The 16,548-nt window shown below is 39.0% G+C and overlaps 1 protein-coding gene across 1 annotated transcript in view; it reads left to right on the top strand.

Moving 5' to 3' along the window:
* TTC39A (tetratricopeptide repeat domain 39A) overlaps positions 1-16,548 on the top strand; it is a 40,609-nt gene that overhangs the window by 14,687 nt on the left and 9,374 nt on the right. The window contains exons 6-13 of the mRNA XM_009707406.1: positions 1,239-1,303; positions 3,792-3,891; positions 5,021-5,086; positions 11,507-11,615; positions 12,273-12,340; positions 12,471-12,530; positions 13,266-13,427; positions 15,542-15,633. Of these exons, the coding sequence (XP_009705708.1) occupies positions 1,239-1,303; positions 3,792-3,891; positions 5,021-5,086; positions 11,507-11,615; positions 12,273-12,340; positions 12,471-12,530; positions 13,266-13,427; positions 15,542-15,633 (722 nt within the window). The remainder of the gene's footprint in view (positions 1-1,238; positions 1,304-3,791; positions 3,892-5,020; positions 5,087-11,506; positions 11,616-12,272; positions 12,341-12,470; positions 12,531-13,265; positions 13,428-15,541; positions 15,634-16,548) is intronic.

A 16,548-nucleotide genomic window follows, 5' to 3' on the forward strand; every position in this document is an offset into this window, starting at 1 on the left:
CAATTACTAATTAAAAACTGACTTTTTCTACAGAACAAACAAAAACAGGATCACATTTTTATGTGATTATTTTGCTTGCGTGTGATTGGGATTCAAGTCTCTGGGGATATATCATCAGGAATTAATTACACACTCATTTATGGTGCATAGTTTTGGTCCTCAATTATCACTCTTGATAATATTACTTAAGGATGACTGTAAAGACAGAGGCTAGTGGTGGTGTGGCAGGCTGCAGGAGTAAGCCCTTGCCCTTCAGTTCAGGCCATTAGGCTTCCTCTAATAGTTCACAGAAAGCAAAGTCTGGAAGAAGTTGAACTGTAACTTTGATTGGATTGACTTACAGGAGGATGGAAAGCCCTTTAAGGCAGGTTCTGTCTCTTTGTTTACATACTGATGAGCACAATTGGGCCCTATTTCCTTAACAGTAAGAGTAAAACAACCAAATGTTTGTCTAATATGTCATTTTCTTCACAATGCTTCATACAGCTCTTAAAATCATCTGCTAAAACACATGTAGTCTTCCTATCCAAATGAATAGCAGATACCAAAACAAACCAGAATGACAGATGATGAGTGAGGCAAGAAAGTGCCACCAGAAAGTTATGAGACTAAAGAGTGCTCTCTTTGGGATACAACTGTAAACTAGTGGTCCCCCAGATAAGCTTTGCTGTAAGTTTTCAGTTCACTATAGCTTGTAATGTAATGTGTTACCGTACTAGTATGGATCTCATAGATACGTGAATGTTCAGACCAGAAAGAGCGTATTCTGCATAAATTTACTTACCCCGATTCCTTTTTAGGATGTGAAACTATATTCTGTAGACTCCTGAGGACAGGCAGCTATTTGTTATCTGGTGCTGAGCCAGGAAATGTTCAGATCTTAACTGTGCTGAAGGACAAATGAGAGAAAGCTATTTTTTGAAACAGCCACAAATGCGTGTACCTTAGGTGCCATTCGTTAGCTTAGTCCCTGTGTTCATTAATGCAAATTCAGATGGTCCCAAGATCACAAGGACTAAACTAATCACAGAAGACATCAAAATAAAGTGTGTTATGTCTGAACAGAGTAAAAATATTTCAATATAGAAAGGAAATCCTCAATCTATGTATTTTTTCTCAGGGACTTATGTTGTCTGTGTCATGATGGTTGTGTTCAAGGCGTGTGTTCATCTCAAGAAGACAAAAGCTCTTTATAATGCTAATAAATTCATATTGCTAATGTGTTTCCTTTCTAACAGGATGAGAATATGGTTAGCTTCATAAAAGGAGGCATCAAAGTCCGAAACAGTTACCAAACATACAGGTAAGTCACAGTGATGATGTGATTAAGAGTACTCTTTCAGTAAAAAGTGCTGGTGGTCCAATTGTCCTATTCACAAATTAATTTCTATTTATTGCAGCCTTTATTATGGGCCTCATGTCTGTAGCCTTTCTCAGCCCACACAAATTCCTCCTTTGCATAACAAAGATTGTTGATAATATGGTTGATTTGGATTGTAAAGATGGTGGACCCTAATCCTGTTAACTCCCAAGGTTTGCCTACTTCAAATATTGTTGAAATTATGTCAAAAAATAACCATTCTAAACGATGTAGTGCTCACTGTGTCTGCATAGCACAGTTTGGAGGTCTTGCAGTCATTAGGCATACGAAATGGCATTTTGTTATGGTCATAGCTGCAGCTTTTTGGAACATTCAGAACCAGTAGCTGAAGCACAAGTAACTCCGTAATAAATGCAAGAAACTAAAACAAAATTAAAAGGCAATAAACTGAAGAGGTTGCAATGGAAAGTATAAATGACTTCAAACAAAGATTGATCAAACTTACAGGAAATAGATTTATAGGGGCTAGTTAGCATAGTAGAACAGATGCAACCTCTCCGCGTCATAAAGTCTCTGAACGGTTGATTCCTAGATGATGCTTTTCCAAGCATATGCCACTGTCTGAGTGAAATATTTGGTTAGCAGGACTTTTAATCTGGTTACGTATGGCAGTTCTACTCTAAAGAGAAGGTGCATGCTATTGAAAATGATAAGCAGAGTTGCTTATCTGAACTCACAATATGCCCGTTACTTAGTGCCTATAAACCCAAAACATCTGCTTAAGCAGATTTCTTTTCATCCAGGAAGTTATGGAGAACTATTTTCAACATGTGCAAATGGTTTTGAAGTGCAGTAGTAAATTCTAAAAATTACATTAAAATACACATCATGGGAAGCATACTCATTTGTGCCTCAAATAAATTAAAGATCAGCTCTAGTATGTGTAAAAACAAAGTGTTATAAATCTAGTAACTCTCAGGTGGTCTTCTTCAAAAGAATGCTAATAACTACTTGCATATTACTAAAACGTATTTTAACAAAGCAAAAGTTTCTATGTGACATTGGCAGTTACGTTTTTTGTACCGTACCTTTGATATGGGAAGAAATAATTGTTTTGCAGTTTTGGTGAGATTATGGTGCAACAGGTTACAGAGAAAACAATGAAATATGGAAATGAGACTTTATTTGCTTTGATCAATATTTTTTACAACATAGTTTCTGGTGTAAAAAACCATCTTTCCTTTCCCTGCTGTCAGCAGTACTGCTTTATAATCCACAACAATAGCAACCTTCAAAAGACAGGAGGAGTAAATGTTGCAAAGATAAAATTTTTAAAACTCTCAGGGAGGAAAGGTTACCATACACTGTAAAAAGGGTTGGAATGAAATAGTAATTCAGAATGAAATAGTAATTCAGAATGAAACATTTGCTTATTGTCAGTGAATAAGAAGCATCAGAAAACTTTCACGGTAGTAAAGACTTACATGAATAATTTTAAAAAGTGAAAGCTAAATATGCATTGTATTGTGTTTTATTTTCAGACTTTAAATTTGAAGTCAGAACAGCCACAAAAAGTCATGTGTCTAGCAGACACAAAACCACATCCAGTCTGGGCTCTCCAGAAATACACTGAAAGGGAGAGAGATGACAGTGTCCGTATTTGTGTGGGTTGAAGGTGACTGTAAATGCAGATCCATTGTAAAACCTGCAGTTACAATGAATAGCCCTATATCTGTTGGCAACAACCAGCAGGTAAAAACGTGACAGCCTGAACACAAGTATGTGGCTACCATTAAAACAGTGTTTTTCTTCTCCTAGTAATGAACCAAATAAACTAAAACAATAGTGTGAAAACCACATAGCTATAGAAAGGTTGGAGATAAAACAGGTTCAAATCCAGCTAGATTACACAGGGAAATAAAGGGACACTACAAAGTTGAGATCTATCAAAGTTAGCAAAATAAGTGAAAAGTAAGTTCTGATGCACCTGCTCATTTTAAAATATTTCTTACAATTGTCTTTTCCTATATATAACAAAATGTTCTTTTAAATGAACGTGCATGAAAGGGAATACCTAATCCAGGAATTAGTGAAACTCAAATCAAATTTGCTAATTTAAATTTAACTGCACTGCCTCGTCACCTCTTTTTGCAGTAGTAAAGGTTGCTGTTACTCCCAACAGCCATTCTTGAAACGTTTTCAGGCAGAAACGTGGTTGCAAATTGACTATGTCTGTTTGACAGGAGTTAATCTCCAGGACTCCGTATTTTTTAATTGATAGTAATGTGACATAAATGATTTGTTGATAAATCCAACAAAGTGTTGTAGGTGTTGTTCAGCTGGGTGAGGTGACAAATTGACATTTTTTGAACTACTGTGTAGTTCAAGGTAATTGGGTTACTTTCTTACTGAATTGTGATGAATCATTATTTATTTACTGACAATGTAACAGAATCCTGTGCATTTTCAGGGAGCTGGACAGTCTCATAAAGTCTCCACATTATGTCAAAGGAGAGAACCATCTGCATTTTGAGGGAGGTGTAAAACTTGGAGTTGGAGCATTTAATCTGGTATGTACCAACAGTTCTCTTGAGCTGAAGTCCTGCAACCTCCTGAAAATGATCTTGACTTAAATACCTGAGAAGTTCCACTGACATCAGTGTTACTAATCATACTGTTAAAATTAGGTATGTGCACTGACATTTGCAGGATCACAGTCTTTGATCTAAGAATGTCAGATAATAATAATGCACTTTAGAAATAAAGAGTCTGCTACCCGCAACGTGGACAGCTCTGCTTTGTGTGTGCAGACCCACTTGCGCATCTTCAGGAGAAGATTATCAACTGAGAAATTATCTCATCTGACGTGGGCTAAGGGCATGTTCTTTGAGAATACAGCTGAGTGCCTGTGCCCAGCTTCCAGTAAGGGTGTTCGTTAACCAAGTGACCAATGCTTGGGAGGTACTTGGAGGGGAAGGTGTTACAGTCTCATGAGAAGGGGCCCACTGAGATGGAGGCGAGGGGAAGCCTTGCACAGAAGCAGCGGTTGCCTGTGCTTGTTGACTTCCATGCACTGTTCAACTAGTGCTTGGGAAGGAACCAGGGACTTGGCTCTTAGCAGGGCAGTTGGTGGGGCGGGTACATGAATGGGGCCTGGGGTGCTGCTCAGGCCACTGTTGGCTGTTGTTGCCTGTGTTCTGGCCAGAAAGCGGGTGGTCGAACGGTACAGGACAGTGCCTGGTATGTCAGAGAGGCGTTGACCCAGAGATGGCGAGGGCTGACATGGTTGTTCAGGTGATGGGCTGCAGAAAGTGCCTGCTGCTTCCCCTTGCTTACATTAATTTGTATGAGTCTAGCACATGCCCGAATGTTAGATTTACTGCACAAAGAACAAATACGTACTGTGTGGTATGCACTCAGTGTTTCTGACGCATCTAAGTACTAGAGTTACTAAACATGCGCTGTGTGAACATATTTCTGTGCAGGGAATCCTGGAGACAAAGGGTCCCTATATTAAATAGATATTTCTGTTTAAATTGTATGTAGAATATAGCAAGTGTATACATTTACCTAGAAAATCATCAGACGTAGGAAGATGATTTTGGTAGTTTCTGTGATTATTTCTTGTGTTTGGAAAAGTTCCAAACTTTTGGAGGCAGAAAGTCAATTACTGCGTATTTGTTGCATTTCTTTCTATAGACATTGTCCATGTTTCCCGCACGGATTCTGAGATTACTGGAGTTTGTTGGATTTTCTGGAAACAAGGTAAATGTGAACTAAATATTATTGGTACATTCCCCTCGCTCTTAAATTAAAAAATGGAGATAGGAGTTTCTCTCTTCTTCCTCACATTAGCTGTGACCCTCTGAAACACTCTCATTGGTATCACACATGCACACTGTTGGCACTGATGCTTTCACACAGCTCGATTTTCCTTTATATTTTTGGCTGAACTATTACACTTGAAAGATTGTGATACCATTGTTCAATGGTGATACAGTTGTGAAACATGATAAAGACAATGGCTAATACAGTGATGTTGACATATTTAGTTTTTTAGTTACTGGTCTTCTGATGTATGCTTGTGCTTAGAAATTCATAGCCAAAAGCCTACTTAGTCTTTAATATATTAGCTTACTTGATAGTTACTGTCATTATGGTATCTGAATGTCCCTGACGGATTCCTGCATGACATCCAATTGGGAAAAAAAAAATTCAATTTCATTTCTGATTTTTTTTCTCAGTGTCTTTAATGCAACTGGTAACTTGAGTGTGGCACCTAAATTGTCTTTGCCTAAAAGAGTAAGTGCTTTTTTGCTTAGAGAGTAAGCAGTCTGACTTATGTTGTTTGTGCATGCAGTTTAAGGACAGAAGTTTAGTAATGAAGCACCAGTAAATTCGCATGAACCTGAGTTATTCTGCAGGGCAGATGCACAGAAAGTGATGTGTTAGGTTTTTGTGGATTTGTTGTTTCAAAATAGGATACTAACTTGATGGGAATATCTTGGCCTTGATACCTTGTACCTGCCCTTGTCTCTCATTCTACCAGCAGAACATGAGATTCACTCAAAGTTGGGTTCCAGGATTAAGAAAACATGGTCCGTTTAACCTAAACCACTAGTCACATTATTTCATAAATGCTCGGTAAGGTAAATATTTGATATCCTGCAAACACAACAAAAGCTGTATAAACAAGTTAAAACTTAACTCTTTTGTAATGCTTTCTGTTTACAAAACAAGTTTCAAGGAGAAAAACATTTCCTTAATCAGAACTGCAACTTTACGTGACAGGTGAATGAGTGTCATCACCCTTTTATTAGTTTACAGGAAGGATCTTACATCTGGAAATAAAATGTTTTGTTTAAAAGCAAGGAGCTTTTGGCAGAGCATGAGTTAGAACTTGGAAATTTCCAGGAGCTGACCAGGACCTGTTTCACAAGCAATGGAGGCAAAAATCAAATAGTTCTATCTGTCAGTTACAAAAGCAAAGAGCATCTAAAGCAAAATATTCTCCTAGAAATGTAAGGGCAGTTCATGTACCAGCAGAGTTCTGAGAATGCTGAACACTCCTCTTATTACTGCAGATGAAAATTGTCCCTCTAATTGAATTTCTGTTTTTTTTTCTTTTGGCCCTGGGATTTCTTGTATGGCTATGAGTGGGCTGATATTTGTGTTGATGAGTCAGCTCCTGTTCCAGTTTTTTAATAACTTACTGAAGCATGACCTAGATTACCATAAATTTAAGCAAAAGCCTGCTGTCTGCACCCCATAAAAAGGAATATTTTAAACATGTCGCTCAAAGTTCATTGGTGGTCATTTATTTTAACATCTTAAAAAAGTCTTTCTGCATTTAACATTTGTGAGTCAGATGTCTAAAGCCAAAAGCAAAGTTGCAGCTGCATTTGCAATGCTTTCCAGTGGTGGTTTTCCAAAGCTTGCAAGAGGAAGCTGTCCCCTGCAGTACGGACAGGAGTCTAGAAGGTGAAAGAAACAGTGATAGAGGAGGAGAGGGAAAGTTTGTGTGTCATGTGCTGCACCTCATCCAGAAGAAAGGAGTTTTGATGTTTGATCTTGTAGTCTTTTCCATTAAATGCTCATGGTGAGCATCAGATTGTGCAAAAGACAAAAGAGCCATGGTTAGTGCCTTGAGCTGTTTACAGTTTACCCGAGAGCGTTACAGTGCACCGGAGGACAGCTTGCTTTTGGTGTGGGTCGTGTGTTTATTAAAACTGGATATAAAATTGCATTGCGATGTCTTCTACAGTACTAATCTCCCTTGAAGCCAGCAGATTTGCCCCTAGGGACTCTTCTTGTCTCTCAGACATGTCATGTCTGATAGTAAATGAGGACATGCCCAAAGCTCCATTACTTCCTAAGTCATTTGTGGGCACTGTAGACAACATGATCAACTTAACAGCAGTCTGGAGTCTCAAAATAGTAGGTAGGATAAGATCAAGAGAGCATAAAAGTAGCCTGAGGCCACGTTTGTTCCCTTTCAGTCCAAGATGTGCCAGTTGTGCCCTTCTCACTGTTAAAGCTCCTTTCCCCTGTATCACTAGTCAAAATATGGGCTTATTTGTGTTTTAATGGCATAGGCCCTACATTTGGGCATTGAGTTTCAATGCAGTTTTGCCCAGTTTTGTGAGAAATTATTTGTGGGCAGAGGTATTTATTACACACCATCAGGTATGCTGTGCTGGGGAGGCATGCCTTCCTCATTCATTGGGCAATAGGTGGAGTATGGGCCCCATCTGGACTTTTTGTGTTTAGTGATAACTAACTTCTGATGTGAGATCAGAAGAGTCCTTGCACTATCTCCCATGTAAGCATTGAGCCCTTCTTACTGACTCCTCCGCCAGGTCTCAGCATAGTATTTACTCTTGTTCTTATTTTATAGACAATTACAAATACTGTGCTGCTAAACTGTAGAAAAGTTTGACGTGAGCCCACCGTACGTTAAGTGCAATTTGTTGGGGGGTCAAATGACAGCATGATTTGAGGAGAAGGCAGGAAAAATTTCAGATAGAACCAATTTCTTTCAAATTATACTTTTTGATGTGGGAGGACATTTTTCCCAAAGCAACTGAGCTGAAGAATATTTTTCATGTGTCAATTTGTAATAAATTGAATTCCAGTTTCCCACTGAGTGTATTTTTAAATTGCATTTTGATCTCTTTGCAAAATTTGAATGAAGGTTAAATCTAAAATTATTTCATGGAATACATTCAAATGCCCTGTCTACCAGTTTAATTAGTTCTTTGTAAAAGCTGTTAGTAGTATCCCTCCTCCTTGCTAAGCCTGCAGTAATGTGATTAGGTCATGGGACATGAATGATGACCTTCCTTTGCTTTCATTGTCAAGACCCCTAATTAAAAGAAAATTATTTAAAAATATCATTCAAGAGCTTTTGCTTCAGGAAAGTAGATGGATTTTAGTCAGTGACAGCTGAAATAAATATGAACCAGTCTCAACATTGTCTGATAATGGTTTTGAGCATTGTCCTTGTTCGTCCTGCATTCATTATGGGAATCCTCACCGCTCATGTGGGGAGTACTGAATGACAGAGCATTGGATGTCTTGGGGCAAGGACCAAATCAATAAGATACTGATGTAATATAATGTAGTGACAATCTTGAGAATTAAGAGATTGTGGGATGTTATGAGCAACTTGCACAGAAAGGTAAGAGTTATCATCTTGGATCACGTTTGTCTCTTAAGAAGTGTCATTGCTCCCTGCTCTGTATTATACCTTATGCCCTTCAGAGTAACTTAACATTTTGTGTGAAACCTAAATGTGTTAATGTCATTTAAGTATTTTGGAGAAATTACATGCACTTATTGCCTTGATGTCTGGTTTATATTGTAGCAATATGCCCGGTGATAGACTGTTTGGAAGCTCATTCCTGGTGTTCTGGGATTGCTTCTGTCACCTGTGGCATAGGTGTGGGAGATACTTATGGATATTTATGGTTAGAAGGTGTGTCCTAACAATTAAATATGATATACTCACTTAGTGTTTGGCACCAGTGAGCGTAGTTTGTTTACAGATATTTTTTTCTAGGCTGAAGCAGTAACTGCTTGTGATTTGGTTCCGAGATCGTCAGTTTGATCCCTAGTGAGGATTCCATGGCCGTATTGCCCAACTCATGACTCCTCACTTAGCTGATTAGGTTTGCTGGCTAATCTCTGTAGGCTCCCTGTGGAGAAAGAGGAGGTGCTTGAAAAGGTGATTCATAATGTCTGACCTAGGCTTCTGTGCTGAATTGTTCCTTGGACAAGGACCTCTGTCTCTACCAGCCGCAGAGGGAGCCTAGGGAAACTGGCTGACTGAGTGTGGTGTCTAAAACATGTTTCCCAGCAACACCCTTCATCATCCTACTTTCCTGGGGATCTCATCAGAACAGAAGCAGTTTGCAAGGTTTTTTGAGGAGAAGCAGCTTTGTTGCAGCCTTTTCTACAAGCAAGCATTGTCATACTAATAGTAACTACTTCTAGATTATTTTTTTTCAGGCTATGTCTACTGATTATGTTGTTACTTTAATATAGAAAGTTTGGGGTATTCAAGTGGCAGAGTGAAAAGTAAGCATGCCTTAATACCTGTACAGGACAAAATAAGATTATGGACATACCACAGAGTGAACTAACTTGCTCAGTGAGCTTCCCATACCTGTGTAACTACTCAGTTTAAGGATTTAGGCTCAAGTATGCCAGATTTGCAGCCCTTTTCTGATGAATGGGCAATGTTCTTAATCCAGGTACTTCACAGTTACTGCTTTCCAGGATGCAGTCCCACGTAGAGTGGGTGTGAGTTACATTCCTTGTCCGTACAGATGATAACTTTGTGTTTGGCTGTATTAAAATACGTTTTTGAGACTGAAATATGTTAGTGAGATCAAGTTGACAAATTATTACATTATTCTATATGACTAATAAAATTTGTTTCTATATCATTCTTAGTGCTATTCACAAATGTGATCAACATTCATTTTATATATTTTTTTATATTATACGGAAGATATCCAACACTGTACGGCCTGGTACTGATGTCAGTAAAGGCTCAGTGAAATACCCAGCCTGAAGATTTTTCACTTCAAAAAAATGTGCTTTGGAAATCTACTTTGGAATTTTTTTCTGCCAAAATTCGTTCCACAGAATGTTTTGTCTTTTTTCTACCTCACAGTGCTATAGTGCTACTTTTTTTAAAATCCAAATATTTGTGGTTTTCATCTGGGCAGTTTAAAGAAGCTGAATATATCATATTTTGTTACTGGTCTGTATCAATCAAACTTTTGCTCTCAGAAGAAAATGAAATTGGCTGTATTTTGCTAGGTGCTTGATTTCCATTAAGTCATTGATTTTCAGTAATGATTTTGCTATCTTTTAATTTCTTCTGAAGTGACATGCAAGTCAGTATTTTCAGTATTTTGTCCAGGCTAGATTTTATACTAATTGACCTGCAAATATGTGTGTTAATGGTACCCTTCCCTATAACAGTAATTAATGTATTAAATTAAGATTTTTTTAAAACATAAAATGACTGTATTTATGTGAAAACACTTAACCACGCTAGTTAAGTGAAAAAGCACATGTATGATGAAAATTAGAATATGATTACAGGCTTCAGGGTTTACACAGTAAGTGGTAAAGGTGAGGTAATGTAACACAGCTCTGTCAGCAAGAACACACAAAAGATGAAAATCTGTGTTGAGATCATGCTCTGAGTGCTCTCTCTGATACCTTCCGCAGTGCCTCCGATAGGCATCCCTAAGGGTCCCTATTTATAGTGTAGCTGGTTTGAAAGGATGTCCTTATAGTCCTATACATCATGTCCCAGTAACTTTCCATTGCAGTCACACTGTAACTTTTAAACAGAACTTTCCCCAGCACACAGTGGACATCTTACTGTGCATGTTTACTAGTAGGCAGATCTCATGTTTAATAAGTTTGCATATTTATATTCTTGCTGTTGATATCATGGAACCAGTCCTAGAATGGGCTGCTAAGTGCTGTTGCCCCAGGAGCTTGAATCCTTAAAGTTGGTTCTTCGACATGCTCTCACTGAATATGTATACAGCATTATACTTGATTGCTTTAGTTCTTCCCAAAGGGAACAGAAATACTCCTCTTTTCATCATATTTTTCCACTGGTGGTAGTGGGCCAACATCATTGCAAAGGTCCTTTTGTTCTTAGCATACTTAAAAACATCCTTTTGCCCTGTCATCTTTTGCCTTGCTAGTTATAGATGATTTTTTTTCTTGGTATCTTTAACTTGCTTATGCAGTGAATAGCAACAAACGTGGGTACACTGCACAATGGCGATATGTGTTATTTGCCTTGCATTTCAAAACTCTTGTCTTTTTCGTTTCTGGAATGCTGTTTAGCAGCACATGGATGATGGTGATAGGTTGTCATACATTCTCTTACGTTAACCGTGTATACATCCCGAGCTGCTGCTCCGTCATCAGATGTTTTCCAGGCTAAACAGTAACTCCATAAAAAACTGTTAGATGACTTCATCTCTGCATTTTTATCTTTGATTGCTATGTGAGCAATGTATGTGACTGCATTGTGGGAATTTGGCGAGTGAGCAATCTGTAGATGATACTGCAGAAGTTAACAAACTAGCAAAACACAGCTTTCGTTCTTTTCCAATACTTTTGCTTTCCTCACCTCTGTTTGCACAGGAGCATGGTCTGCTGCAGCTTCAAGAAGGAGCATCATCATACAGCTTTAGGTCGGTGCTGTGTACCATGCTGTTGCTTTGCTATCATACTTTCATGACCTTTGTGTTAGGTAAGATTGTTTATAATAACTCTTGAATTTGATTAGTTCTTGTGGGACACAGAGGGGAAAAAGATGATTCCATCACCTATTTATTGGTGAATTGATTGTTCATGACTAGATTAAATATAACTAATTTGTGGGTAGTTTTACAATAGTGATCGTAACTGAAGAGAGTGTCTTAATCTTCAAGACGGAGATTTGTTTAACACCTAAGAAGGGAGATGATGGGGATAGCAAAGGAAGTTGTGAGAATTAAATCTGTCTTCAGGAGTCAGGTGCATTATTTGGGAGGTTAAAATAATGGCTGTAAGTGATGAGTTCCTGAATACATTGTTCACGTTTATATGTCATCCCTGAGTTTTTTGGGAGGTGATAGCTTCCTGCTGAGACATACTTCTCTGTTATCTCCTCCTAAATCATTCTGCAAAATACGTTTGTCTACGCCTAAATGAGTTTTCAAGTCAGTAAGCACAGTATTGTTCAGGTCTTCCTGCTTGCTGGCTTAGTGCAACACCAACCTGTATTTATGCCTTACTTATCAGAGAGAGGAACTTACCTATTGGCCAGATAAGGATGGCTAATCAGTACCTTGCATTCCTGTTCTTTTTTTTTTTTCCCTTTTTCTTTTCTTCCTATTTTTATCACTTGCATTTTTATGCATTCTAGGGACAGGAAAAGGAAATGTTGAGGAGGCAGAAAGACTACTTAAGCCTTACTTGGCTCGCTATCCAAAGGTAAAATGAATCATAATTTAGTTTGGTATGGTTGTTTAATGTTTTCTTGCCAAATAACAAAGATCTAGACGGTATGGTCAGCTTGAAAACTGTTACAGAATACTTGTATTTTTATTATTATTTATTACAGGGAGCCATATTCCTGTTTTTTGCAGGCAGGATAGAAACACTAAAGGGTAATATTGATGCGGTAAGTAATCCTTTTGCTCTTGGGAAAGTTTGTTTCAAAAGCTTTAGAAAAACTCCTCCAGGAACAATGTTTCTGTTTTGGCTAGTGCTTCCTGTGGCTTTGGCCTATATGTAATTTATAGTTTATGAATTACAAATAGGAATTTTGATAACTATTTTGTCTGGCTTGTTTGACCAGCTCATTTTGCGACCCTTCTCATTTTCTGGTGATAATTTAGTCCGCCAGTATTAATGATGGTTTTCTCATTGTCTTTCCTATCCTGAAGCAAATTGAGCCTTTAATAACATCTAGTGGTAATCCTTTGCCTTCAGTCTGAGTGGATAGTCATACAAGACTTGAAAGAATTAGGGAGGTGAAAAATGCATGTCCAAAATACTCTGAGACAGAGTATCAGCTGGTGTGCAGTGTGGTAGCTCCTTTGAAATCTTTGGATCTGCAACAATAAATGTCAGCTGAGCATCTGTCTTCTGACTTTAGTTTCCTGATTTCCCTAGACACACTGTTCATTTTGCCTATGCTTAGAACTTAATATAACTTCCAGGAATGGGGAACTCTGTGGCAGGGGTAAACTTGCTAACACCAGGATGACTGTGGAGCCAAGAATCTCTGGTGTGAAGCCAACAGACGTGACTTTGGGGAATACTAGGCAGATCATGGAGCCCCAGTGTCTATTACAGCGCTGGTGTATGTGAATTTACACATGATTAAGGCATGTGTGGAAATCTCTGTGTTCAGGCAGTTAATAAGTATGAAGAATGTTGCGAAGCTCAGCAATATTGGAAGCAGTTTCATCACATGTGTTACTGGGAGCTCATGTGGTGCTTCACCTACAAGCGCCAGTGGAAGATGGCATTCTTCTATGCAGACCTGCTAAGCAAAGAAAACACTTGGTCAAAGGTAAGTTAAGTGGAACAGGAGGGCGGAAGGCCTCATAGTATCTTTTAACTTCAATCAGATTGTGTTGAGCTTTTGTAGCTTTGAAGATAAAGATTGTAAAACAAAACCTTGTCTACTGTGGCTTTTATAGAACAATGTGAATTGCAAACATTCAAATCTGAACAGATTGTGGGCAAACAGAAATCTTTTGGGCCTGACTTGTAGATGAGAAACAGCTTGTTAAAGATATTCTGCTGTGTATTGACTGGTTGTGTCATCAACACATTGCAATTAATGGCACAAGTTGCTATTTCTTTCATTACATTATGGATATAAGCTCTTTTGGTGATGAGTGAGGCTAGCCATGATGGTGCCTCCAGGATAATAAATATAATTAGAAGAGGTGCCTTGCCTGGTGCCTCTGAAAGGGAGAAGCCCTTCCATCCAGAGCCCTGGTAGCTTTCCTCCCGTCCTCTTCCCCTGAGCCGCGGGTGAATCTGTCAGAAGGGATTAAGTCTGGCGAGGGGCTGGGGACGGAGGTTTGTTTCTTCTTATTATGATCAGACTATGTGTGTGGGGAAGGTATCTCTGTCTCTTTTTCTATTACACGTTGTATGTGTTGGCCAAGTGAAACCAAAACCAATATAAGGTCCAAGCAGCCAGGTGACAGCAACTCTCTCAGTGCTCCCACTTGGGTGAAAACGGCAGTATGGGCTCCCTATGCCCCTGGGGATTCCAGCAACATGTTCCAGCAAGGTCCTTCTGGATGGCATCCCTTCCCTCTAGTGTGTCAGCTACACCACACAGCTTGGTGTCGTCAGCAAATGTGCTGAGGGTGCACTCAATCCCACTGTCCATGTCACCGACAAAGATGTTAAACAGCACCGACCCCAATACTGACCCCTGAGGAATGCCACTCATTGCTCATCTTCCACTTGGATATCGAGCCGTTGACTGCAACTCTTTGAGTGTGACCATCCAGCCAATTCCTTATTGACCAAGTGGTCCATCCCTCAAATCCATGTCTCTCCAATTTAGAAACAAGGGTGTTGTGCAGGACAGTGTCAGATGCTTTGCACAAGTCCAGGTAGATGACGTGAGTTGCTTTTCCCTTATCCACCAACGCCGTAACCCTGTCATAGAAGGTCACCAGATTTGTCAGGCACAATTTGCCCTTAGTGAAGCTATGTTGGCTGTCACCAATCACCTCCTTATTTTCCATGTGCCTTAGCCTAGTTTCTAGGAGGATCTGCTCCATGATCTTGCTGGTCACAGAGGTGATACTGACTGGCCTGTAGTTTCCCGTGTCTTCCTTTTTTTCCTTTTTAAAAATGGGGGTTATGTTTCCCCTTTTCCAGTCAGTGGGAAGTTCCACAAACTGCTGCGACTTCTCAACTATGATGGATAGTGGCTTAGCCACTTCATCCACCGGTTCCCTCATGACCTGTGGATACATCTCATCAGGTTCCTATGGACTTGTGCCCCTTCAAATTCCTTAGATGGTCTCGAACATGATCTTCTACAATGAGTGGTTCTTCATTCTCCCAGTCCCTGCCTTTGCCTTCTGTGACTTGAGCGGTATGGCTGGAGTACTTGCTGGTGAAGACTGAGACAAAAAAAGTAATTGAGTACCTCAGCCTTCTCCATGTCCTGGGTAACCAGGTCTCCCGTTCCTTCTGGGGAGGGCCCACATTTTTCCTTGAATTCCTCTTGAATTCCAGCATAGTGACTGTTTTCTGGAACCTAATATTTGAGACATGCTACCAAGTTGTGATTGGACACATAGACTATATAGTAGTATTTTTTTCGCTGAGCATGACCTTTTCATAAGTTTTCTCGCATGTATTCCTGAGAGTAATAAAAATTCATTTTACACTAGCATGACATTTGTTCTTGGAATTTGGACATAAACTATAAGCTGATACAAAGTAAACAAAGACATACATGATAAAAAAGAATTTCTATACTTCACTCTTTAAAATACTTACGTCCTGCTTAAAATTTTGTAAGATTATGTCTGTTTGTGAGCAAAAGCAGCAACTTCTTCCTCTTTGTTGCTGTTTTATGCTTTATATCAATAATGGTGATGCTGTAAATTCATTTTTCTGTATAGATATTCTTGATTGCATTTGCAGGCTACTTATATTTACATGAAAGCTGCTTATCTCAGTATGTTTGGACCAGATGACTGCAGTCCTTTTGGAGACAGCGAAGTTGAATTATTTAGGTAAAATTTGCTAGCTCCCAGTTACAACAGTTTCCTATCTTTTCACGTCACAGCGTTGGGGGAAGAAAGGCAAAATTATTCATTGTGCAGTTTGGAAGATCTGTGCAAATGGCATTGAATTGGTAAGAAATTGCAGAATGAAACATTCCCTTAGACTAAAGTGGATCCTGAGTTCAGACAGCAGATTTCTCCTGGCCTGGAAATACTTTAGGGATAGAATATTAGGTCTATCAGCCATACAGTGACTGCTGCTGTTGCATTTAATACTTACATTCTTTTTCAGTTGTTTCCTTTAATCAAAATGGCATTTAAGATATGAAAGACTTCAATGGATTATGCTACAAGATGTGTGCCTCCTTGGTGGAGACATCAGTACAACTTGATTCTTGCTTGGGTTTTGAGTCTGAGAGGAATATGAAGTAGTTAAATGTGCAGGTGAATATATGCAGTGGGTTAACCTGATAGTAATGTTTAAGCTCAGAAATGCCTAAACCTCGCTAGGGCAAAGGAAAATGATTACTTGAGTTTTTACGTTTTTTTCTTTAAATATCAGTTTTTAATGTGCTTACAATACATTGATAGTTTTCAGGTTTTCTATATCTTACATAATCGTTGCAAGCAGATTTCACTGGCTTTGGGATCTATTACAAAGTGAATAGGTTTGGTCTTTGCGAGAACGGGAGGAACACTGCCAAAAGCTAGCTTGCCTCTTAGTCTGAGGAGAGATGGGCCCTTTATAAATTAGGTGCACCATCTAATTTATTCTTTGGGTGAGGAAGAGTCCCTCTTCCTTTTGCTTGATTAAAGAGGAAGTCTAGAGAGATACGTGCCCTGCATAAAGACAGTGTTTCTGAATATGTATTGCTCAGCTTCCCCAGAGGTAGCAATAGCTCAGTGTGTAACAGCTTTTTTTAA

The sequence above is a fragment of the Cariama cristata genome, unplaced genomic scaffold (genome assembly GCF_000690535.1).
Source record: "Cariama cristata isolate BGI_N322 unplaced genomic scaffold, ASM69053v1 scaffold4949, whole genome shotgun sequence".
In the NCBI taxonomy this organism is placed as follows: Eukaryota; Metazoa; Chordata; class Aves; order Cariamiformes; family Cariamidae; genus Cariama; species Cariama cristata.